This window comes from Melanaphis sacchari, unplaced genomic scaffold (genome assembly GCF_002803265.2).
Source record: "Melanaphis sacchari strain LSU unplaced genomic scaffold, SCAv2.0 Contig23_pilon_pilon, whole genome shotgun sequence".
NCBI lineage: Eukaryota > Metazoa > Arthropoda > Insecta > Hemiptera > Aphididae > Melanaphis > Melanaphis sacchari.
In genome coordinates this window covers 3,167,982-3,194,849 of record NW_020271114.1, presented here as the reverse complement: position 1 = coordinate 3,194,849, position 26,868 = coordinate 3,167,982, and the positions used below count along the sequence as shown (strand labels likewise).

Genomic DNA, 26,868 nt, shown 5'->3' with positions numbered 1-26,868 from the left:
AGTCTAATTTTTGATATCTAATATTTTTTATAATAATAATACATAATTTTCGTTGAGTTTATAAACATCAATAAATCTCGTAATTCAGGAGAAAAAATGTGTATATTTATTTAATATTCTACATTTGTATTATTTTTTTATTTTTATTGATTTTTATCAATTAAAAATTCAACATAAAACGACCATCAAAGGACGTGCAAGAAATAGTACAAGTGTCACCATAGTTGATAGTCCATAAATTTTTCAAACTTTGGAAACTAAACTGGAACTTCATAAATATTAATTTAAAAAAACATTAAGATTATCATTAGCAAACTATTTATTGTTTAATTCACATTTTTCATGATTATTTGCTAATTGCTTCTACTGACTTACTTCTTACGTATTAACTGTCCTTGTACATATAGTTGCCTACATAAAACTCCTTTTATTAACCTTAACCTTTCTAGTATGTTTGTAGGTTTCTACATAAATTAATTTACATTTGTAGTATATCTTAATATATATTTAATAAATGTATTTTAAAACCAAAATTACGATTTTTAAACTAATCATCATGGATTAAAAGAGAATTATTTATCAAATATGTTTATAAATATAATATTTTATTTATTTAAACACTTTTTAATTCCCTTCTCATAAAATAATTTAAAATACAAATAGTCATAATCAATTTTATATTTGAGTTAGATAATTACTTAGGTACTATTATATTAACTTTATAAATACATTTTTAAACTATTTTTTATCTAAGGGTTCAAAATATCTTATACTAGTCTTCTTTAAGAAATGAAAGGTTATTATTAATTATAGAAAAGGATAAAAAAATAGTTATAAAACGCCTGTATTTAATTAATTATAGATATAATTTAATTTATTTATAATACATTTCAACAAACAAAATTTAATTACAATAATATTAACTTAAATTTTATATTTCAACTAATTTCCTTGGAATAAAAAATCTATACAAATTATTTACAATAACAATTTTTTTTATTCTTTGAAAACTGGTTCATTCATGTGAAAAAGTACAAATGAATGTTATTCATAATATATTATTTTTTTAAATTTCTAATAATTATGTTTAAATATATGTAAAAGAATATCGATTCCGAGAATCGCTCAATTTGTAAACCAAACTACCATCAAGATCAGCTGATTCTTTGGTCGGCATACTTGACATAAAATCTCGACAAAATTCAAATACTGAAATAATCCATCATAATAAAATAAAAATTCATTTTTTCATCAAAAAAATTAATTAATACTTACAAATACTAGATGTATCATCCTCAGATAAAAGATATGTGTCCAAACTACTTGCTAATTTCCAACAAGAATCTACATATTCTTGTTCAATTTTTTCCATTAATTCAACATCAATATTGTCTTCTAATACACTTTTCATCCATAATTTTGTAAATTGCTCACATGCATTCCATAACTAAATGCAAACAATATTTTTAAGATTTTAAACTTTTATTTAGAATTTATTTAATAAATACCAATGCCAATGACTCATAAGAAAATTTTTCCATTGAACCACTTAACATGCATAATCTAATAGCCTGGCTAACATGATCTTCAAGTACTGTAAAACAAAAGTTTCTAAATAAATATGTAAAAATTATTTGAACACATTTGTCATAGAACAATGAATTAAAATAAATATGGAATTCTAATCATCATTTAATTATAGTATTTGTCTTTTCAAAATTTCATAGAATACATAAATAGCTTCCAGATTAAGTACCTATATTTTAGTTATGTCATAGATTCAATTTCTGTTTGTTTTGATAATGATAAAAGATATTTATTTGAGTGACACACTGATACATTACTTCTGGAAAATTATAAAGTTAAAGTATAATTTCATTCAACATTTAAAAATTTTTAATAAAATAGCTAAAGCTGCTAAGAAATTAAACATTAACATTTAAAATGGACTGGAAAATGAAAGGCAAGTATACAAATACAATTTATTATTGATATGAATATCAATTGAATTTATAATAATTAATTTCTTCTGAATCATTTTTACAAAATCTTCAAAATTCTATTGAGAATAATCAATTTTTTTTATGGTTTCAAACTTTTCAAAATGCTCATGATATTATTCTGTATCTGTTATTAAATCTCATAATTTTGAGTCTGATAATAAATGTTTGGTATACATTGCTTCTAAATAGGAATAAATATATAAAATGCATAGCCTAAGTTATAATCATATTTTGAGTGTTTTCTAGAATAATAGTCATTCAGAAATAATTCAAATAAATAAATCTTCCACAGGAGTTACAGATAAATTTACTTCAGATCTTAAAAAAAATCATAATTTATAAAAAAAAAAATTAGTTAGAAAATATGAATGGAAGAATAATTAAGTTTAATAAATTCTAATAATCAACAATAGATAATTAACTATAAAATATTATAATAATAAAAAATTTTCAAATTTCAAGGATATACTCAAGGATAAATCATAAAAAAATATACTACTTTTACTTTTAAGTATATATATATATTAAACAAGTATTGTTTGAAATGTTATTTTATATATTGAAATTTAAGAATATTTTTAGGTTGTAGATAAATTTTAAAAAAAATAATGAAAAGTCGCTGGAATATAAAATAAGTATCTACTGACAAATAATTATTATTTACATTAGACTAGAATTAATATTTAAACAAACAAATATACAAATACTAACCTTTTTCAAAAGCATCCAAACCATTTTTTACATTTTTAATACTTTCAAATAGTTTAGAGCCCAGATATTTTGACGCAACACTGAAGAAGTATGTTTGTAGTTTATAAGTAGTTGACATAATCCATAATCTAATAAAATACATTCGCTTCACATCTAATGAGTAATTATACTTATTTAAATCTGAAATGTTGTATAAATAATTGACCATTACTACATTAAATATTTTAAAATAAATAAAGTATACATATATTTATTTATTTACCTTTAGTTTGTAACTGAGAAATCATTGCAACAGCTTGCTTGGCTGTTATTAATAAACGAAAAATTTTGTTATAGTTAAAAATCACCTCATTAGTTAAAATTAGGCTTAATGGAAATTTTACCTATGAAAAAATAAAAATATAATTAATAAGATCAGAAAAATAAAAATCATATTTACTATTTAGAGATTTAAACTCACATCATAAGTAATTGTAATGCGTTCAAGTTCATCAGCAAAATTATCTTTGAATACATCATTTTCTCCAAAAAAATTATTTTTTTCAGTTTTATAGTTCAGTGATAAATTACATGAATGATTACTAGATAAAATTGAACTATGGTCATCACTGAGAAGTGAATAAAAACAATTGTTCAAAAATGAATTTCGCTCAATCTATAATAATTCAATTTTAATTTAAACATTATAAGAACTTAGAATAATAACAAATGAAAACATTGAAAAAATGCAATATTAGCAAAATTATAATAATACATTATTTTGTTTTAAATATCAAAATAATATTATATATTTTACATTGAATTACTATTAAAAAATGTTTGTTATTAATAAAGAAGAGATGGGTGGGAAGAGCTCGGAGGTATAGGACAAGGGTTAGTAAAGTAAAAAAAAAAGAATAAATTTTACCTTATATTCCATAACTCGATCAATTTGAACAGACTTATTCACATCTTCCAAAAAAATTATATTGTACAAATTCTTCAAATGATACACAAATTTATTTTTCTTAAGAACAATATCTCCGACTTCCTGTCCAATTTTATTTATAGCTTTTTGAATAACCAATAAAAACATATCTACCATTTCATAACTTGAAGGTATGGCCAATTCAAAAGTTGATTTATCAGTAAATCTAATTAGTCAAATAAAAATATAAAAATAAAAGTTATTATGATTATTATAAAAGTTATTGATTATTGAAGTGAAGTATTTAACTGCTAACTAAACAAGACAATGTTTGATCTATCAATTGTTTTTATTTAAAGTTAATAAATGAATTATTGTTTTACAATGTTATTTAATCAGAGGTAAAAGGTACTGGGATTGAATTCTCTTGAATTGAGTTAAAAAATAAATTACAAAGATTAATATTGATAATTGAATTGAGTTAATACAAAATTCATGTTAAATAAAATCTTATTTTACCTCTCACCTTCCTTCAAAATATCCTGAACAAATCAGTTTTTTACAAAAAAATGCATGCATAAATAAAATAAAACATCATTCATAATGAATAAAATTGATTATGAAACTATACATTTTATAATTTTATCTACTATTTATAACATTAGAAATCAAAATAAACACAAAAAAATCAAATACTATATCTATTCTATAGTACACTGAATAATTGGAATTTCATATTTTATTGAATGAGTTTTTATAAGCAATATTTTTGATAATTAATTTTAGAAATTTTAAATACTATAAAGTAAATCTGAAAATATAAACACATATAAACAACTTACATTAGATAGATAAAACTGGAAGCTAAAAGTACATTTACACATTATTAATCATAATCTTTATTTAATTTTTACTTTAAAATAATTCAATACAATTAATAAGCAGATACTTACTTATAATGGACACAAGCTGATGCTAACAATGGAAATTTATTCCAGTTGGAAGGATTATACTCAGTCAAAGGATTAATGTAATTTTTCCAGAAGGTATTAGAATTTTTTAATTCGATCAAAAAACTATTAAACAATTCACCTAAGGATATTTAAAATTAAAGAAATTTATTTTAAATAATTGAAATAAACAGTTATTTTAACATACCTCTAGGAACTTCACATAAGACAATAGCATCATTACTCATTTCTGATGCTACAAACACTTTCCAATCACAATTATTTAAAAAATGAATTAAATATTCAAGAATTGGCGGTACACTTAAATTACAATCTTTTAAATATTCATGTATATCTTTAAAGAATATATTGAATGCTATACTACTGTCTCCTTCATAATTATATATAATAAATTCATTATGCTCATCAACTAACTGTCCGGCATGAATCCATAATTCTGTCATATGTACATAAGGTTCAAATGCATATAAGAATAATGACACAACAATTAATTTTTGGTAATCAATAATTGCAGTTTGAATGGACCAAAATAATACTGAAATTAATCTGAAATTTAGATGAATATTCATATTACTATCATCATACATTTATGATATACTTAAAGTAAATATTATACTTAATTGAAGTTTTCCAATTATCAGTAGACTCCCAATTTGAATCTATAGCTTTTGAATGCACAGAATAAACAAAAGAAATAATTTGAAAATGCATATACATTTCTTGTTCAAATGATAATAATGTGTCGTGACCAACTAAAATAAATTAAGTTATTATTAATTTTTTAAATGATAATAACAAAAATAAAAACTTACTACAATTTTTAATTCTATTTTCAATAACAGTCATTTTATTAATAATTGGTTCTAAAATACACTCCAATCCTTTAGCATATGCTCTTAATGTATAAGGTACTTTTTTTAATCCTTTTAAATGACATGTGAATTTTATTAGATGGTTAATTTTTTTTATGTATGGTGAAATAGTTAAAATCCATCTATTAAATACCTCCTAAAATAAAATAAAATATTAATTATTGATTAGTTCATTAAAAAAAAAGGTTTAAATTAATTAATGTATAAAAACAAAGTTCAAACTTACAGGTGATATAGATGATGAAATAGTAATCCATCCAAATAATTTACTTTGTTCTTCTAAACTGTATCGAAGAATATATGATATAGTTGAATTGTTTTTTAAACACTCAAGTATAATGAAATTATCATCCATAATTTTAAATATTTTGTTATTTTTGTATCTAAAATCAAACGTTTAGTAAACATTAATTTTTATTTATACAATTAGTTGTTTTTATTAATTGATTGACATTAATATGAAAATATATATTGCTTACTTTTTTAAATTAAAATAAAAAGAATATTGTCCCTTTTTAGCAATTGTTTCAGATTCATTGAGCCACCATAATTGAGAAACTCGTTTTATCAATAAATTTCTAGCTATATTCTCGTGGGAAAAAACTAATTTAAGATACTCCCTACTAGTTAGAGAATTATTTCTATCTTTTATTCCATTAACTTTAATATTCTGTGGTGATACAACACTTAATGAACAAAAATCAGCCTCATCTTCATAATCTGTTTCAGAATCAGACTCTATACAGTACTACAAATTAATAAAAAGTATTATTAATTATAAAAAAAAATATATTTCTGTTTATTTTTAAATATTATTTATACTTACAGAAGTCTTACCAATGCTTAGTAACTCTTGTATAAAATCAGCTTTCCATGAATCCCCAAGTACTGCAGTTTCGCCTTCTAATTCAATTCTGACTGTGTCTAAATTAGTCTTACGAAAAGCATTTCTAGACCCACAAGGATTATTAGCCATATTAATTATCATCCCTATGATTGCCCATTTTATAACATCAGATGATAGCTACAAGACATTGAATGGCATTATTATTAACATAAATTATAATGCACAATTAATATAAATACTTTAGAGCGATTATTGATATTTGAATAATTAATAAATCGGTGAATACGCATTTCAAATTCTTTAGCTTCCAATGGAAATCCCTGGACATGATACTTTTCTATTAGTCCCTTAACATAATATTCAACATCTGTTTGTTTAGGATGTTCATAATATATGTTATGCAAATTATTTATTATTTGAACGTATTTCAGATAGACTTCATTAAAGTTCTAGAGCAAAATTAATACATATTAATAAACTTTGTTTTAATAAATATGCAAGAAAACAAACTTTTAATCCAGTCATCATTTTGATAAGTTCTATAATGTTTGCAAGTGCTTTCGATGACAAACTAATAACAGGCGTATTATCCATTTTTAATTTGCTTCAAATAATATTTCGTACACGTTTATAGTTTTGAGCTTAAAATACACACATAATCAAGTGAACTAAAATATGAAAACGAAAAAAATGTGCTGATGAAATGATATTTAAGAAGATTTATAATTCTTTCATTAATTCATTATTTATTTACTAATTTTAAACTCGTAAAACAAAAATTTATAAAAATTGAAAATAATTTTGGCGGTTGCGATTTAAGATTTGTAATGATTATCAATAAGTTACGAGAGCCTTATCACCAGGCCACTTCCAGTGTTGTTGTGTCAATAGTATAGTACTATACTATTGGGTGGAAGGGAATGATTCATAGATAATATAATTATATAAGCACAGAACAGTAATACAAGCGATATTTATTATTTATCATCATCCAAACCATAGATATATTACATGTGTATGATCCAAACATTGATCTAAACTAGATATGCAGCTCTATGGTATTATTGGTATTACGAGTTATGGTATAGCTCTTGTTTTCATTGTTTCCAGTATGAATACCACGGACTAAGATATCTTAGTCCGTGATGAATACTGTGAATGTACGATTAAAAATGTAAAATATAATATTTAATTTAAATTGTGGTTTTCTTACATTTCACACTCTAATACTGTCCAGTACTCCAGTCCATGCTATCTTAGATTCTTAGTTGATTAGTTTGTGATTTCCATCATAATAAATAAAAAATATATTTCGATCACTCATTTATCAAACATCAATCCCGTGTCATAATTATCATTTAATCAATTAGTTATAGGATAAGTATTAGGTACGCATAATATAAGAATTCAAGTATGTTCGTTATTTTCAAAAGGATCAAAGTAGAAACCAGAAATGGGAGTATTAACTATTAAGCCAATCGAAAATACAAAAATTGATAATTACATTATCTATTTCTGAATTTGTTTAAGTACTACCTACCTACTTTTCAGGCAGATCCATTCATTCATTAAACTTAATTGATTAAAGATGTACCAGACAATATCAATTTGTGTCTGCTGTCTGGTCTCATCAAATTTGACTGGAACAATACTACAATAACTACAAATTTTGTAAAAAGTAATAAATAGGTAGTGTATAATCAGCGATTAGTAATTTCATACGTGAATTCTAAAGATATTTACAATTATTAGTTAAACTAATATAGTAATTAATTTAATAGGTAGTGACATTAATTATTTCAAATCTAAAATTCACAATATTAGAATTGATGATTAATAATAATGATAGGTATACCTATATGTATATATATTTTTTTACTTTATTTGAAATATAGGTGCCAATCTATACCTTATAAGCACAATGAGTACATGTGATAGAGAGTGAAATTAGTAATTAGGTACATATATATATTATACATTAATACAACTAAAAAAGAAGAGAACTAACATAAACATAAATAATCATATTCATATAAGAAATAAATATAATATAATACATATCTATTTATAATGTTCTGATTAAGTTTAAAGTATCTCAGATTACCGAATTAAAGAAAATACCTTCTATAGATCCTAACACTAATGTTTAGTAAACTAGAAAACCCTAGTTCATAACTTGATTTTTTTTAGTAATGAATATTTTTTTGGGTAATATTGATTTAAATACAAATAACACCTAGTTGAATACTAGAAATAAAACATGAGTTTAAGTAGAAATTAAAAACTTACCATAAAAATATTTTTTGGTGGATTAAACATAAAATTAATAGATAAGTGTTTTGTTTGTTATTTACATTGTTTTTTATAATAAAAGTAACATACAATATCATTTAAGACAATTTTTTAAAATAAAATTATTGAAAAAATTGAATTTGAAACAAATATGTTTTCTTTAATTTATTATATATCTTGTTATGGAAGCAACAGTACTAAAATGTTCATGATGATCAAGGAACGGTTATAGACTACAGTACGAAGAAATTTCTAAAAAAAAACCTTGTTTCATTTTTATTGAATTTTAGCTGTAAAGTTTTTTAATGAACTTTTATTAATACAATTTTATAAAGCTAACTTTTTTTGTTTATTTTTATAAACTGGACGCAAAGGCAGACACATAAAAAAGTTTTTAGTTCTAGAGAATTAGAATGTACATATAATGCATATATGTAGGTACGTACCTACTGTTAAATATTTCAAAAATAAAATTTTGATTTAGATACGTCAAAATTGCCAGAAAATGTATTCTGTTTATTAATTATTATAAAAAGAGGTAGGAGAAGAGTACTTATTTGAAAAATAGAAGTTCGTATTATCACAGCGTATGACACTTCTTAACTAGAAAAAAAAAAGAATTAGATAAATTTAAATATTTCTAAAATATATTTTTTTGAACAATAAAGTAAAACAAGGTGACAATGCTTGGTGATCATTCTGTATATTCAGATATTCTATGCATTATAGAGTTGTAGACTCTTAAAGTCGTGTAGACTATGGATGGCGGCCATCCGCCTATAAGCTAAAAACCTATAAAAAAATCATAAATTCTGAGATACCTATTGATTTTTGAAATATTGTGAGCCATAATGTTAGAAACAGGTTAATAATTTATTATTAGCATTTCTTACAGCCGTTATTAATCATAACTAGGGCTCGGAAGTTGATGACCTTAAAAAAATTAAAAATTACATAAAAAGTAATAAATTTTTGTTCTAAATCAGTTAAAGTACATTTTTTTTTAAATCTATAAAATTCTTCTTTGTAAATTTATCAAAGCTTACAAATTATTCAAAATTGTTACATTGTACTATTAAAGCTTATTTTATATTGTCAAAGGTAACGACGATTATCAGTTAATAATATTTATATTTTGAAAAACTTCTTTTCACGTCCACTGAAGTGTTTGGGAAAAATTTGAAACTCTAATTAAAAATACAAGAAATTGAACTAAAAAGGAAAGTATGACCTAAAAATAACTTAAATAGTAAAAAAAAACCAAAAAATATAAAAAAAAAAATGCAAAATGCATCAACTTCTGATATTTATGATTCATAACAAATAAAATTGATTTTTACTTAATATAAAGCTTAGTTTTATTAGTATTAATGTAAATAATTACTTAAAAAAAAAAAATTTTACCAATAAAAAAAATGGAGTAAACAAAAATTAAATAAAAATAATACAACTTAAAAGCTGAGGTTTTATCATCATTATTATATTTTTCACAAAATATGACCAAATTATTTTTCCTCTGTTAATTTTTGGTCTGGAAAAAAAAATTCTCGACTTGAAACCAGTTTACCCCCGAGTTTTGCCGGTTTAGGAAAGTATTAAAAATGACAATATACCAGCTGGATACCCATCGAGCAGTGACTTTCTATATTTAAACTTAAGTTTGTTCCAATATCTTCACGGATGTATAGAACAAAGTTTTTCTCGTATCAAAAACATATTGAGTGAAAATTGGCATACATTTTTCTTTGAAAATTTATTCAAATCTTTACTTATCAAACTTATTTTAAAGAATTATTTAAACAGATATTTTTTTTATATTTAAATATATATTTCACATTGTAAGGTCATGTAAAAAAAGTCACACGTATTTGTGATAATGGAACGTATAAGATGCGTGCGTGTTACCAGAATCAGGAGATGGCTGAATAAGGGTCTTTGCCACGAAGGAGTAAGCTAGTTTCTTAAAATTGTAGAAGCCTTTAATGAAGGCGTCAGCCACTCTAACCGGCTTGACCATGTATTTTTCAGTATTACTTAATAATATATTAATATGCACCGATCACTTAAGCAATACTTCTCAACAACACAAGATTCTGTGAACGACAACTGGACCTCCTTTTTAATGAGCTAAATTAGTGTTGTATTTATTTGGATTCACGTATTCAGTGAGTTCTTTATTTGTGTAACCTTAATTTTTTTACAAGCATAATATATATAACTGCGAGTCAGGTAAGGTGGCATGATCAATATATATAGTATAATATATACTCTACATTATTATTATAGTTTATATATTAATCTTATATTATGGTGTACTTGGTCAAATTCTCGAAGATTAGATTAGGTTAGATCATGACCTCGAAAGCCCTCCAAAGATCAGGAGGAAAGTATAACGTAAATCTATTATATTTTTATCTGATAAGTGATTTTATTTTCTAGCACTTATAAATGTTGGCAAGTATCATCGCGTAGATCTAGGCCCTAGTATTCTATAGGCCTAGCTTCCCTTAAGGCCCAGGTCTGGCCTTTGGCCTCCTCGCTTTATTTTTTTAATATTTCTCATTTATTATTACGTTATTACAATAAAAAAACGAAAAAAATTTAAGCTCTTCGAAATTTCAAAAATCTATATACAATATAATAAACATATATTGCCGTTTTTCTCCATCAATAACTGTTATGGAATTTTAACATTGAAAAATGATTGCTGTATTAATAATACTTATACCGATTGTTTCTTTTAATTTTTAAAGAAACACAAACATTATTGTAAAAAAAAAGTTTTACCTTAAAAAATACTTGAACAATATAGCTATATAGTAAAGTTAAATAAAGTAAACATAATTTTTCATTGTATTTTATTAAAATGATATGCTAAAAATATTCATGTTAGTCATAGTTTAACCATGTACTCACTTTAATAAATCTATAGAAAGTGGTGATAACTAATGTGTGTTGTTACTAGTATAAAATGAAATAAATAAAACTATGTTTAATGCTTTAATGAATAGTACATTTTCAATATCAAAAAAATTGTAATTTAACTTCTTTAATAATATTTTAATAAAAAGTATCTATTTAAAAAAAATATTCAATTTATAGGGGTATTAAGAAAATTATATTTTAACACTTTACATAGTAAAGAAATTAACCTGTTACTATAAACTGAATAATAAAAAAAAAACTAACTGTGTTTTTGTATGGTTTTCTATGGTGTTTTAATTTTTATGCAAGTTTTGAAAGTTAATTAAATACAAAAAAGGTAACTCTTTAGTTGCGAATAGAAGGGTTGGTTAAACACACATCATAAAACAATCTAATGGGATGATAACATTAAGGTGAGAGACCTGGGTACAAAAGTCGTAGAACGAGTTGCGCTGGACACTGATTGGTGAGTTTTAGCTATGAATAAGGAAAGATAATATAATATATTATATGTTTATCAGAATTCAGAATGGTCTTGAAGGCCGACAACTACAAAGAAGAATAGATAAATTTACTCAATAATATAAAAACTACATAAATTTGGAAATTTGAAAATATTAAACACAAATTTGTTATATCTTACATTTATAAGACGAAGACAACTCATGCAAGTTTATTTTCTTCCTTTCTCTTGCCTATGTTTAACATTAACGCCAAATCACTTTTTTTATATTTTCGACTTTTGAGTAACCTTGGAAAAAATTATCTATTACAAAAGTTATAAAGAATAATATTTTTGAGAGTATGAAATATAGTTTTGTCTAAATATTATCTTAATACATTTAATGTCTATTTTGATTTTCAAATTGTACTTTTAATTTTTAAGTCAAATAAAAATGAAGTACAAAACTAATATGTTAAATTCTCGTAAATTTTATCCTCTATGATTAATAAAATTCAATAAAACAGGCAATGGACGTATGCTTTTTATTATATTAATAGAATAATAAACTCTAGTTAACGTTTCGTGTGTTCATTTGCATTTAGTAGGTAGCACAATCATAGTAGGTACCTACTTGATAATTGTTTAGTGTTATTGTAGTATATTACGTCATATGTTTGTATATTGATAGAATTCAGAAAGGCAGACGCAATAACGAAGTCGATATGGAGTATAGACGTCAGTCTAAGATTTAGATAATAAAAGACCTTTTGGCTTTTATAATCTATGAAGGTACATCACGGTAAGCACGCGAGAGTGCGTGACTTAACATACTCGTACAAATACATTTGTTACCCGCACACCTGTTATATTATATTAACCACATGTCTCTAATCGTAGCGGTATTTGTGTATGTATGTGCGGGAGGAAAATAGGCCAAGCATTTTATCTTATCGTTATTAATTAATCGAGACATCTTTAGTTTGAATGTTACTTAAGAGTACCTACCGTGTAATCATCGGGATAATAAAACATAGAGAAAGTGGTCCTATCCAGGGGTGATCTTTATTTTGGAATAATTAGATTAGTGTATAAAATTGTTATATGTAGTCAATAAATTAAAATATACAAGTAGCATTATATATTAATATTTAATATTATAAATATTGTCGGTTGTTAGCTTTGGATACTGTGGCACCTAATTAATATTCACATTATATATGCAGGTCAACATTTAGTATTATGTAATAAAAAAAAGAATGTGTCCAGTTTTGAGAAAATTTTAATTCGACTATTTTTTGTACGTACGTCATCTAATGGGTTTTCGATCGTGATCTTGGTGTCCGAATGCAAATTTAATTTCTAAGTGCGATTGGCGCTATCTAACCGAAGAATCAAAGCCAAGCGATCCCGACGCGTGACTCGCAAACTTGGCAACGTTGCTGCGGGGTCCACGACACGGCAGTTCTACCATAAAAATGTAGTTGCGTGGGGTGGAGAGGTGACTCGTCGACCCGTTCTCGTTATGGTACCGTCAACCCCACCCCGCCCGTGTAGTCGGGAACGACGCCGCCGCCGCCGTCGTCCGCTGGCGTTGTATGCGCGCGCGGTGGTGAACGCAGCATTCCGCGGCACCAAGGACGGACCGACCGAGCACCGACCGACATTTTAAGTGAAGCCGCGTAAAAGTCGGAACTCTGCCCAATGTTTGTGCATCGATTGTATTGTCGAATGTTCAAGATGCCTGCATTTAAATAGTAAACAGTACTAAATAATAAGTAGTAGAAACGATATTATATTAAAACATTACAATAAATAATCATCTAACTATCCATAAGTCCAAAATCATAAATATAAATATAAATTATTTAACTTAAGTGTACAAAGTGTTAAATTTTCGTAATTACGTTTGAAAAGATTTTTTTTTTTTTTGTCGAACCGAATGAATGACGTACATTTGGTAATCTGTCCTCAAAGAAAGCGACGAAACAGCTTCCAATAAAATGGCCCTTGTCACCAATATTGACGGGCCAAATTTACTCGATGAAAGGTGCAGTAATCAATAAAAAAAAAGTCAATAAGATGCGCCCTTTAATTAGGGGAAACGATTTTTTTTTTTTACATACATATATATATATATATTAATTATATTTATAATAATTTATTACTAATGAGCTTCGTATTCTTGGTTATCATAATTATACAGTATAACTAATCTGCAGTATCAGGAACAAAGTACCTATGTGTTTTTGGGTTTTGGATAATATGATGAAGTAATAACGTGTAAGTTTTTTTATTTTATCGACAAGGATCTCATTGGTTTCGCGACGAAACGAAAATTGATTCCAAGCTTTTTAAATACGGCCGAAGGTAAATAGTAAAAAACCGATATACATTTCTGTAGTTTCTGGCTTCTTCGTCCATCGGTTTGCGCATCGATTGGACGCCGCCATCTTGTTTTTGTTTCTCAATACGAGTTCGCGGTATATACGTGTATCATATATATATTTATATATATATCGTGTATAATATATCCGTGTTCGACGTTGTGTTGTGAAACTCCTAACCGCGCCTTCCTCCCCACTGTAATAAAAAAATGTTCACTTCGTCTCGGCTTGTTTCGGCCGGGTTCTCTCTTCCGCTTTGTTTTCAATTACGAATGGCGCGAGTTCTTCTCATACCTTTCTAATAATATTCCACCACTACTTCTATCAAGCTATTTCATTGTTAATACTAATATCACTATTACTATTATTATTATTATTATTATTATTATTGTAATGATGATCGTAATTTTCTATCTCTGTCGCGCGCGCGCAATTACGTCCGTAGATGCTATATACACTATACATGTTATTACATAACACGGAGGTACCCTCTTCGCCGGTTAAATCGCGACAGACAGCTGCTGCTCCTATGCCGCCGACGCGACGCCCCTACCGTAAAACATGGGAATTGTGGTAAAAGTAATAATAATAATTTTCGTCTCAGGTCCGCCGTGCCGATTGGGAGTCCCCCCAGCCCTGATCGCCCCATTAACGCGAAGATCTATTCCGCGCCGATATCGTCGGCTGTGCAATGTGCTGCCCGAGCCGCGTCCACGACAATAATCACGCCATATTTATTTCGCGAACTCTTCCCATTTAATATATTGATAGTATTGTATTTGTACACGCTCATAATAATAATAATTATTATTATGTGATTATACATTATAATATTAATTTATTATTATTGTACCACAATACTAACATATCTAGATTTTTTTTTTCGTTTAGTTTGTTACCGACAAACCATAAGTCGCAATCGTCGGTGTTATAATATTATTGTTGTTGTTGTTGTTGTTAAATAACAATGATGACGATTTAATGTTATATATCGTAATAACAAATTGCACCAAGATCCCATTACAATAATATAATAATTGAATCACATCATATTTGATTATTAGATACACACACCATGGTACTAGACCAACAAATTTTTCTAAGGTATCAGTATAATAACATAATAACATCATAATTATAATAATAATGCAATATAAATAAATCGATAAAACTTAAATTGTGTAAATAATAGATAATTTTTTAATATTCGCGTTACTATATTATATTACTTTCGGCCGTACCTAATCGAGAACCTATTTCATTTGTTTGTTTTTTTTTTTTTTTTTTTTTTTTTTTTGTCTACTTTCATTCGCCCAAAAATAATAGATTACCTAATTCCGATATAAAATGATTAAGCTTATTTTTTAATCATTAGGAAATCAATGCATGTGACTAAAGGTATAGAAATGACTAATGACTCACCGTGTCCTATATTTGACCAGATGATCTGTTTCGTTTTGAAAGTACATATTATGTAGTATATTTTATTTATTTGAATGCTTATTTTATTTATCATAGTTATGTAGTAGTTCGCTCATTAAATTCTCAAAAGTTTTATCTTCAATAATATTTCAATGCCGTAGTGTTATATTTTTACTGTATAATATGAATTATGATCTTGATATTGTTTTATATCGTACAGACAATTTATGGTAAATTCTGATTTCTATTTCATCGAAATAATATTCATTGAAATTATTGAAACGAAACTAGAATTATAGCTGTTCTTCAATTTCTTGAAATTCCTTGCGTACGCTTAACTTTGCCTACGTAAACAATATAATACCATACTTGGTCAAAGTATAAAGTGCATACCTATTTGTTATAATGCGTTAAAATTTAAGAACTTCAAAAGTCGATTTAATGTTTAATGGATTATTCACTGCTCATAATATATTGCGTTGTTGCCAATTTATTGAACCTGTGTCTGTCCTTAAATATTGATTTTCAATATTATGCAGTAGGTATCTTAATGGATAAAATTTAATCGATGACTTGCTAATATTGCGTATTAATATTATTACATTTTCGAGTAAAAACATATTAATTATATTTTATCTATTTATTACTTTATTCACTTAAAACTAAAATCTTGGGTTTATTAATAATTAATATAGTAACATGTACGATGATTCTTAAAAGTGTTTCACATTGGTAGGTGTACCTATTGAAAAAGATATTTATATGCATAAATATCATTAGTGTTTTATGATTTATTGATTATCTCATTTATTTATCCATATAATTGTATTTCATTTTTCTTCAATATAATTGAAAAATGGAATATTTACCGTAGTAATTGTCTACGATTTTCTATTATGTTTATTTAATTTCGATATACTATATTATATTATATTGGCTATAAAGAATTTTATTTTATATTGTCATGACATTATTGTTAAAACTATTAAATAATTAAAAACTTCTCAAATGCAGTATGTTTGTTTATTTATTTATTTAATGAAATTATAAAATGTTGCAATTAAATCATTGATCGGCAGAATCTTAAAATGGAAAAAGTTTTGCATGAGTAAGAATATTTAAGATAAACTTCACCCAATTCAGTAGAAGTTTATTTAATTTTAATTTTTATTTAACACTAGATTAATATGATTATGTTTCAATCGATTTGGGTAATTATGGATTAAAGTCTATAGAATATTGATCTTATTTTTTATGGGTATATTTATTTAAAATATGCGAAAATGTATTATTTCAAACATAATATTGTACTCATTGTGTCAAGTTCTTTCCAAAATTATTAAAAATATAGTATTATTATTTGTTTATGCGTAATATAGATATAGATATTTAAAATATTAATTATAATACCTAGGTGTTTATTTTATAGATTTATACATAATATATAAAAATTAATGTAGATTTTTTCTGTCAATAATAACAATATTTGGTTTTTTCAAATATCTTCAGTTTACATACTTAAATTTGATTTCGGTTTAATCGATTTTAAATCTCAATTATTTGTATTGACATTTTAAATACAAACAATACTAAATTATTTAAACTATTTTATTTATAACTTCAAATAAATTGTAATAAAATTTTTTTGTCAATTCTCAATATAACAATATGACAATTAAATTAATACTAAGATAGAATTTGAATTTAATAGTACTTTAAGTATAAAACGAAATTAACATTAAAAATAACTTTAACTAATTTTTCAAAGAATATTTATGGAGTCTTAAAAATATTAATTTAAAGCTAAAAAGCTATTAATTTATCTTATTTACCTATCTACCTATATATTTATTATAATTGCCTTAGTATATTTAAGTAGTCTAACAATTAAGATTCTTTAAATTTAATTATTATTAGTACCTAGAAAGTATTTTTGTGTTCAAAATTATCTTTATTTAATTCTTAGAAAATATTGAAGTATAATTCCATAGAAGATTGAATTATTACTAACAATCAATCTTAAACCTATTTCAATTTATAATTCTGTATTAACATATTTATAAACATTGAGTAAATAAAAAATAGACATTTTTATTATGTTTAGGTAGATTTATATTGTTTATTTATAGTTGTGTTTGCATCTAATATATAAATGTTTAGCTCAATATGTTCCTGATACTGTTTTTTTTTTTTTTTAATTGTTAGATTAAATTTAATATTATTATGTTTTAAATTTAAAACTGTAGTAAATACTAATAATAATAATTTTAACTAAGATATTTTTAATTGTTTTAGTAATGGCAATAGTTGCGAAAATGAGGTCGATGAAGACCTTGAAGATGGAGAGATTTTTGATGAAGAAGATGATGTTGAAATGGCTGAATCAACTGAAAAAAATACAGAGCCTAAAGCATCTAAAGAAAATCATTTGGGAGAAGGTGCAAAAGAAAAAGATTTTGAACCTCCATGGGAAATGGTAAGTAACAAAGCAATAAAATAAATTATAATTTATTGTATATTAAAATATAATTTCTCATTTTGTATATGTTATTAGGAACAAAGACCTCAACAGTCGTCTCATCAACAAATGATACATGCTCCTTTACATAAAAATTTTTCTGGATTTAATAACAATAGATCCAGAGATAGGTTTCCTAGAAATAAAGGAGCTATAATGAAAAGAGATGTTAGTTATCTATTGGATGATGATAGACCTAGACGTAAAAGACGTAGATTTGATCAGAACGATGAAAAAGAACAATCCATGTTAAGAAATAATCAAAATGTAAGTAGTTGTGTTAATAATGGCATAAAATGTTTGTATACTAACTATTATTATTTTTTTTATTGTAGGGCTTATTTAATAGAAGAAAAAATAATGATACACCAATAGAACCTATTGAGGCTGGAAATGATGAAGAAATGTCATTTGCAAGGGGAACCAATACTCCTGACGTATCCAATTTTGATTCATTTCCACAAGAATTTGGTAAATTATTTTGTTTAATCTTGTGCATCATATAATATGTTTAATTATTTTTATAAGATTTATTTAATTTTTAAAATTTTTTATGAGAATAATGATATATTTTTATAACATTAATTATGTTAGCTATAAATAGCTATTATATAATTAATAACAATTAAAGTTAGTATGCTAGGTTTATACAATATGTACATTGTTAATTTAAAATTAACGTGTAAAATTTAAAAAAATAGTGTCATATTTGTAAAAGTAATGTTTTGTGTGTATAATTGTTACTTATTTTCTATTCATTTATGTTATATATTATATCATTCAATTTAATAAAAATGTTTTAATAGAAAATGAAGAAGAATTTCGTCCTTTGAATAATTTTGGCCGTAGAGGAAGAGGAAGACGAGGTGGTGTTGGTGGCGGCGATATGGATAGACGCAATAGAGGTATGCCTATGAAACGACGAATGATTACTGGTTCAGGCATGAAAAATAAACGATCTGAAGATGAAGAAAAAATTTGTCAATATTTTCTTCAAGGAAAATGTCTTAAAGTAAAATTTGATATGAATTATTTATTAAAATTATAATTTTTATTTATTTCATTGTTAATATTTTATTTTATAGGAAAATAATTGTACTTATTCTCATCAACAACCAAATGGTCGCAAAATGGAACTGTGCAAATTTTATTTAATGGATTGTTGTAGTAAAGAGGATAGATGTACATTTATGCATAGCGAGTTTCCTTGTAAATATTATCATACTGGTATGAAATGCTATTCAGGTGTTAATTGTCGGTTTAGCCATGCTAAACTTGATGAAGAACAGAAAAAAAAATTATTGAAGGTAATATATATAACTTTATAAATTATATAATACAAAGTTGTTTATTAACATGTTAATATGTGTACATATTTTAGTCTTTTGGAAAATTACGTTACGATCCACCAGAGTATGAAAATGAAAATCAAGATTTTAAGGTATTTTTTAATTAATTTTTAATAATTGTTTATGTCTTATTCTACATAAATCAATATTTAATTAATATTCTATTTTATAGAATAATTTTGAGGAGGAATCAAAACCACTACCCTCTACAGAAATTAATTTTGTATCTAAAAATGATAAGAGCAAAATTCCATCATTATTAGAAATGCAAATACCTGTACCTCCTGAATTAAAAAGCACTGACAAAAACTCAGATGAAGATTTAGGTAGTTTACAATTATTTTTTATTTAGCTATTAAATATGTATAATAATCTACATATAAATATATTTTTTATAGAAACTAATAATAATAACAACAACAGTAGTACACCAATGCCATCACCTTCTCGTGACGAGCCTATGGTTGATGACACTTTGTAAGTATAGCTTAAAATTAAAACAATTTAAAGATGATAAATCAACAGCTAAATTGTATACCGATGGTACATTCAATAATAAATAAGTAGTATATGATTTAAGTAGAGTTAGTTCTCATCACTTTTTTTAGTAGCTTGGCAAAGTGAGTTTTTTTTATAGAATTTAAGGATAATAATTTAATATTTTCTACAGTAAGTAGTAAAAAATATGACAATAATTATTGAGTTGTAAGTGGATAGATTGTTGGAATATAAACTTTAAGTTTAGAACAATTTAAAATTCATTATGTTACTGTTACATTTTTTTATTTATTTAGGACAATTTACGATCTGTATATATGTTACAAAATTATATTTCAATAATAGTAATTAAGTAAATTCTATTCAACTACTTCAAAAATAACTTAATTTCAAATTATATAGTCAAAGAGAATCCTTGCTAAATTATTAACTTGAAAATGTTTTGATTAAATATTATTTAGCTTCTCAATTTATTATATAAAAATATAATTTGTGATTTTAGTGAAATTAACAATACAGAACAAGTACCACTTCAAAATAATCGTTCAATATATAAACCTAGAAAATATCAAAAACATAAAGATAGTAAGGAACGGCAAAAGCAAGAAAAGGAAATGAAGAAAAAACAAAGAGAAGAAAGACACGAAGAAAAAAGAATAGAAAAAAACCGACAACGTAAAGAAGACTTGTCCATTCAGACTAATGATCATCCTTTATTAGATGATCTAAGCGATGACGACGAATTTAATGGCAAGTACAAATATAAAATAACTTATAATACCTGCTTAGTATTTAAACTTTTATTGTTGATGAGCCAATTTAAAAATGTATAGAAGAACTCAAAGCTGTCAAAAAAAAAACTTATTATTTATATTTTATTTTATAATGAACACATTTAATGTACAACTTACCTTACCACATTATAGATTAATATTAATGGTGAAATAATAAATATGTATACTTTATATAATATACTTCAATATGTTTAGAATTTGGAATTAAGGCAATTAATTCGATGATTCGCAATTATTTTTTTAGAAGCTAATTTTTCGGTTCAATTAAACCGCTTTTTGTGGTGGTTAATCTCATGTACAATTATTGACAAATTATTAATATATTTTCTTAATTTTAAACTTTATTAAATTTATGGTAAAAACTTTAAAATTATTGAATATATGAACTACATATATCTTTTGGGAAGGTAAGGGATTTAAAAAAGACAGAGCTATAGGATCCTCTGTTATACATAATATTTCATATTTATTTGTTAATTAATAATCTGTGCTTTTATAATTTTAAATAAGAACAACAACTTTACTGTACAATTTTATAATTTATTTTTTAAATTTATTTTTTAAATTTATTTTAGATCTTGTTATTGATGAAGAAAAATTCCAAAATGATGTAAAAGATCAATTGTTACCAAAAAAACAAAAAGAACTTTTAAAACGAATTCAGGTTCATCAAAAATATGTAAGTATTCTTAAATATCAATATTACAGTATGTATGCCATTTCTTTGATAAATTTTAATTAAAGGTAAACAATAAACAAATAATTGGTTTAATAATAAAAAAAGTTATAAATATATATTAAAACTGAGATTAATTTTTTTATGACAATTATTTATAGTATAATGAAACAGATATGAGTGAAGATCGTTATAGTCAAGAGGAACATTATTCAAGTGATGTTTCTGAACATTCAGTTTCTACTCCTATAAATAATGCATTAAATAACATGCAAAATGAAGAAAAAGAACAATCGCCAATAAATTCTTCACCTAAATCAAACTCATCAAAAGTTGAACAAGTATGTATCTGTTATTTTGAATAGTTATTTTAAAAATTATAACTATTATAATTTTTTGATACTTATATTTGTGTAACTTAATTACTATTTTAAGTACAAAATTAAATTTATAAATCGTTGTGATATTTAATATTTTAACAGGTTAATCTTGATAAAATTACTATAAGTGATGATATGGCTAAACTCCTTAATACTATAAAAGCATGTGTTGATAAATCAACAATTGGAGATCAACCTTCTCCATTTCATTTACCAGCATTGGAACATCCTTATAACTTTGAAGAAACTATTCAAGAAAAGTATATTTTAATTAAAAAATAATTTTAGTTCTTTAGTATTTAATACAATTATTTTGTGACTGCAGAAAAAGTATAATTGAAGAATCTCCTGCTAGTCCTGTTGCTAATGATAGTTGTGCTGTGGAATTGGGAAAATCAGATGTAGATCTTAGACAACTACCATTTCAATTTCCCGTTGCAGCAGCTACAGAGATAGATGCTTCTCTTGATAGTCATCCTCCAATGAAATATCATATGTTACCAGCCCAAGTGTCTGTACCTGATTACTCTAAAATTCCACCTACGGTAAATAAAATGAACTATATTTCAATTGAATTATTTGACTAAATTCGTATATTTTATATAGATGGGAATTGATGATCCACGACTTAGACGTAGTATAACAGCTGCAAGGGATCCAATGTTTATTCAAAATGCCCCTTCAACTGTTAGTACAGTTACTGTGAGACCAGTCGTAACGACCCAAAAAAGTGCTCCTCGTGATCCTAGAAAACCACAACAAGATGTTAACACCTGTACATCAGCTATTCGTACTCCACTTCTACCAACACCTAACCCACTTCAACCACGCCCTATGGACAGTGATATGAGGCATATGCCCCCACCTATAATGTGTCCTCAAATGATGGCAGTACCAAATGATCCACGCCGGAAACCAATGGTTCCTGGAGATCCTAGGCAAAGACATCGTTTTGATGTGGACCAAAGAATAAATAATATAAATTATTTTTAATTTGATAATTATTTATTAATGGTTAAACTTAATTCTTCTTAAATTATCTATACTTGGACTCATCGTTCAAAAAAATGTTAATATGATGTATTTTTGTTGTATAATGTTATATACATTTGTGTAATTACTTATTAGTAAACAATTTAATAACAATGACTGATTTGTTTTTTTGTAGTTGAAATCCTAATTTGGTAAAATGTAATAGATTATTAAGATTTAAATTTAATGAAAATGTCTAATTAAATTAAGGGATCATTTGTTCTATATCAATGACAGTACTACATTAGTTTTTAATATAGACATAGGTGATTTATTTTTAAGTTAAAATATGGTCATATTTTTTAAGTTATGATATGAAATAATATTTTTTTTTATATAACCGAGTGCTTTATTTTATTATTGTTAATCATAGTTGAGTATTACAAAATTAGTATAGCTAAATTACATACATTTATGCTGTTATGTATATTTGAGTTATGTAGCTTTAATTTTGTTATCTATTTTTGAAATATTTGCTTCATTATACATAATATGATACCTGTTTATCTGTTATACACGGTGATTTAAAGTATTAATACATTTTATTTATATTGTATACAAATACATTTTTATTTATTTATTACTGCTGTAATATGTGAATTTATTATTTAATATTGTTATATTAAATAAAAGCGCTATTGTATTCACCTGTGACATGGCAAAGTAGGTAATTGAATGAGCTGCCTCAAGATTTTTTTAAAGAATAGTGAACGAGTGATAATTTATATTAAACTAGTATTTTAATATTTTCTACTACAGGTAGTTCAAAATATGACAGTAAATTATTGTTGGGTTCTGGGTGGGTGGGTGAAATATTAGACTAGAATCTGAAAAATGTCAAATTCCTCATGCTGTTGATATGAGTACTTATAGTACTATAGTAGTTATATTCTACTAGGTATATGAATATGAATGTAAAATTACTTGATGTTAAATAGACATTCATGAAGTTTCTTCTCCTCTGCCATGAATTTGACTAATCAACTGGACCAGCCCAAAAGTTTAATAACCATCTGTAACTAATTAGTTTCCAAGAAAATTCAATTTTAATTTCGGAGGTTTAACTTCATGCAGCCTAATTGCTATGTGCACTAGTCACTAGCCACATGATCCACATGCCACATACCACAAAATAAATTTGAGTTCAATATAACTAATGTTAGATTTAATTTAATTTAGAGTTTAGAGTAAGAATAATATTATTTTGCGCATCTAATGAGCTTTTATTGTTGTATTAATTCTAAAAAAAGTTATAACTATGTACAATATTAAAAAATTGTAAAATGCTCATAACTCGCTTTAAAATTAAAATATCAATAGAAGCTTATGAGATGCTTTAAATGAGAGGTGGTGAACCTATAATACATGCCACTGTTCAAAAAAATATTCAAGCCATAGATGGAAGAAATGTTTAAGCTTAAAAGAAGGGTCATCAAATAAGTTGATACGCAGAGAAAATAAAATCCAACTAATATTTTTATTTGATTCGAGGTTATTGTCTTCAAACAGTTCAAACTTTATAATAACTGAATCCAAATTAATATTTAAGCAAATAATACTAGATTGGTAAATGGTAAGTATTTGGTACCACTGAAACGTTGAATTTAAATTTGCTGTTTGTGCGCGGGTTAGAGTGGAAAAACAAATAGGTATGTAACGCGTTGACACCATTTAATATAATAAATATATTTAAAAAATTTCAATCCCGAAGCCGATCACTGAAGAGGTGGTTACGAAGTAGGTAGTACTGGTAGTAGATCTTAAAACTCTAGGAGTGAAATAATGGAGAGTAACAAATAAGGTAATAGTTTAATAGGTATCAGGTATTATGGTGGACAGTGGTGGTAATGTATGGTTGGGAGGATATATCCCTATGACATTTTTTATCAATATTTATAATATTATATGCACTTAATACTTAGATATTACACTCAAGTTTTCCGAAATATTACACTTAGCAAAATTGCTATTGCACCGCCGTTTATTTATTTCCAACCTGACCTTCTATAATTTATAAATATCTTGGCACTTAAATAATAGCTGAATAAAATATTTTATTATAAACATTTCTTTACTTGATTAGAAAATTAAAAAAATCCTCTGGTAAAAGGCATACATATTCTGTCACTTCTTGGAATTCCTCGTCGTAGTCTTGAAAAAAAAATAGAGTAGAGACCTTCTAACATAATCCTTTAACGCAAATCCCAAGCTAAGTGTCACTATTAGCCATTGGGAGAAGCCATCCAATCACGTAACTCCAATATTGTTTTAATATACTTATCTAGCATAAATGTATTGTGCTTAATTTACAGATTGTATATTTCATATAAAAATGTATATATATTATATATTATAAAAACGAATTTACCGTTGAATGAGACTTATACGTATAATATAAATTTAGAATTTATTGAACTAAATCATAAATATTATAAAAGTGTTTATAACTTCATTTTTCGACCTAGACAAGTTGTTATAGAATGGCATACGAAAATCGAACATTTTTTTTTTTATTTGTATTAAATGGGAACACTATTGGTTACATACATAAATAAAAGAATCTTATATAATATATTATTTATAAATTAAATTAATGGATGTTTGTTTCTTATAAAAACTAGTTTTGGTACCCAACACTCATTGGTGTCGCCACAACTATCAATCATATAAAAATATTTTTGAATATCTAACATATTATTCAATATAAATGAGATAAAGGTAACGTGAACGAACACACTGTTAATTAAATTTAATCAGAGACTGACAAATAGCCTGTGTATGCATTATGCGTGTATTACATAATTTTTTTTTTTATTATTATTATTATTTATTTATATGAATATATACATAATATTGTAAAAAATATTTTTATCAGTGTGATCATGATTTAAGGTAGCTACCACTAAATATTTTAGCTAGATGATCTTGCATTTAAGTGAATATTTCGGGGGTTCAAGGGCTACCTAAATATTTATTTATTTATGATTTAAAATTTTTTTACACTTTTAGTGTGCACATGAGTAATATAACTTACATTTTTTTTTTAAATGGAAATACTAATTTTTTTACGTATTCGGGCGGATTATTTTTTTTAATGTTTTTTGTATAAAAAGTTTTTTTCTATTTAAAATTTAAATTTAAACATAATTCGTGTAACGTTGTTAACGAAATTTTCATTTAAAACCACTAGAAATAAAAAAAAAGTAAATGTTTAATTTACTTTATCTGTTTACAAATAATAATTTAGTATTAGTAATATCATACGTCATTCGGATGAATATCTGGAATATGTATTGTGATAATTTTTATTCAATTCATAATCAATTGACTGCTATATTACGATTACAATTTTGACTATTTTAAAGTGGAATTTTATTTTACTTTTCATCAGTATTGTAATAGCGATAAAGTAATCAGATAATGTAACTATTAAAAAATAATAAAATAAATCTTAAGTAATTAAACTTTATTTTTAGTGTACAATATTAATTTATTTTTTATTTCGTTAATTGTAATAATACAATTTTCTATAATAAAATAGTTATAATGTTATAAATTACTAATAATAATATATTAGTATAATATTAATATTACAATACAAAATAAAGTGTATTTAATGAATTTCTCTCATAAATTGTTCAAAATTTTCACCATAATATGATTCAAATTGCCTCAAAATTCAGTCGTAATTGCCATCTTAATCAACGCAGTCAACTAAATAAAAATTATCACATACTTAAGATATTCATTCAAACGACGTACGATATTATTAAATTATTATTTATAAATATGTAAGGTAAATTAAACATTTATTTTATTATTTCCAGTGGTCTTAAATGAAA

The 26,868-nt window shown here is 25.1% G+C and overlaps 2 protein-coding genes across 8 annotated transcripts; one reads left to right on the top strand and one right to left on the bottom strand.

The window, feature by feature from the left end:
• Positions 1-955: 955 nt before the first annotated feature.
• Positions 956-7,544, bottom strand: LOC112594591. Of its 3 annotated transcripts, XM_025339457.1 has the most exons (17): positions 7,525-7,544; positions 6,822-6,979; positions 6,551-6,760; positions 6,291-6,488; positions 5,944-6,212; positions 5,691-5,847; positions 5,405-5,600; positions 5,209-5,344; positions 4,780-5,138; positions 4,575-4,713; positions 3,622-3,847; positions 3,175-3,369; positions 2,977-3,097; positions 2,715-2,894; positions 1,509-1,594; positions 1,276-1,447; positions 956-1,209 (listed from the first exon to the last, which is right to left on the bottom strand). In XM_025339457.1, exons 2-17 carry the CDS (start codon positions 6,903-6,905, stop codon positions 1,088-1,090), a joined length of 2,850 nt encoding a protein of 949 aa, XP_025195242.1. In that variant the 5' UTR covers positions 6,906-6,979; positions 7,525-7,544; the 3' UTR covers positions 956-1,087. The 3 variants fall into 3 exon arrangements, with proteins under 3 accessions (XP_025195242.1, XP_025195240.1, XP_025195243.1); XM_025339455.1 differs by lacking the exon at positions 7,525-7,544 and having other exon boundaries at positions 6,822-7,123; XM_025339458.1 differs by lacking the exons at positions 956-1,209; positions 1,276-1,447; positions 1,509-1,594; positions 7,525-7,544 and adding an exon at positions 1,761-1,846 and having other exon boundaries at positions 6,822-7,129.
• Positions 7,545-13,515: 5,971 nt separating this feature from the next.
• LOC112594727 lies at positions 13,516-23,035 on the top strand. 5 transcript variants are annotated; one of them, XM_025339683.1, is made up of 15 exons: positions 13,516-13,727; positions 18,075-18,255; positions 18,334-18,564; positions 18,633-18,768; positions 19,104-19,309; positions 19,383-19,604; positions 19,679-19,738; positions 19,819-19,972; positions 20,045-20,123; positions 20,647-20,894; positions 21,514-21,617; positions 21,776-21,955; positions 22,097-22,254; positions 22,320-22,539; positions 22,601-23,035. In XM_025339683.1, exons 1-15 carry the CDS (start codon positions 13,675-13,677, stop codon positions 22,985-22,987), a joined length of 2,619 nt encoding a protein of 872 aa, XP_025195468.1. In that variant the 5' UTR covers positions 13,516-13,674; the 3' UTR covers positions 22,988-23,035. The 5 variants fall into 5 exon arrangements, with proteins under 5 accessions (XP_025195468.1, XP_025195463.1, XP_025195464.1 ...); XM_025339678.1 differs by having other exon boundaries at positions 13,518-14,020; XM_025339679.1 differs by lacking the exon at positions 13,516-13,727 and adding an exon at positions 15,239-15,461.
• The last annotated feature ends 3,833 nt before the right edge of the window (positions 23,036-26,868 follow it).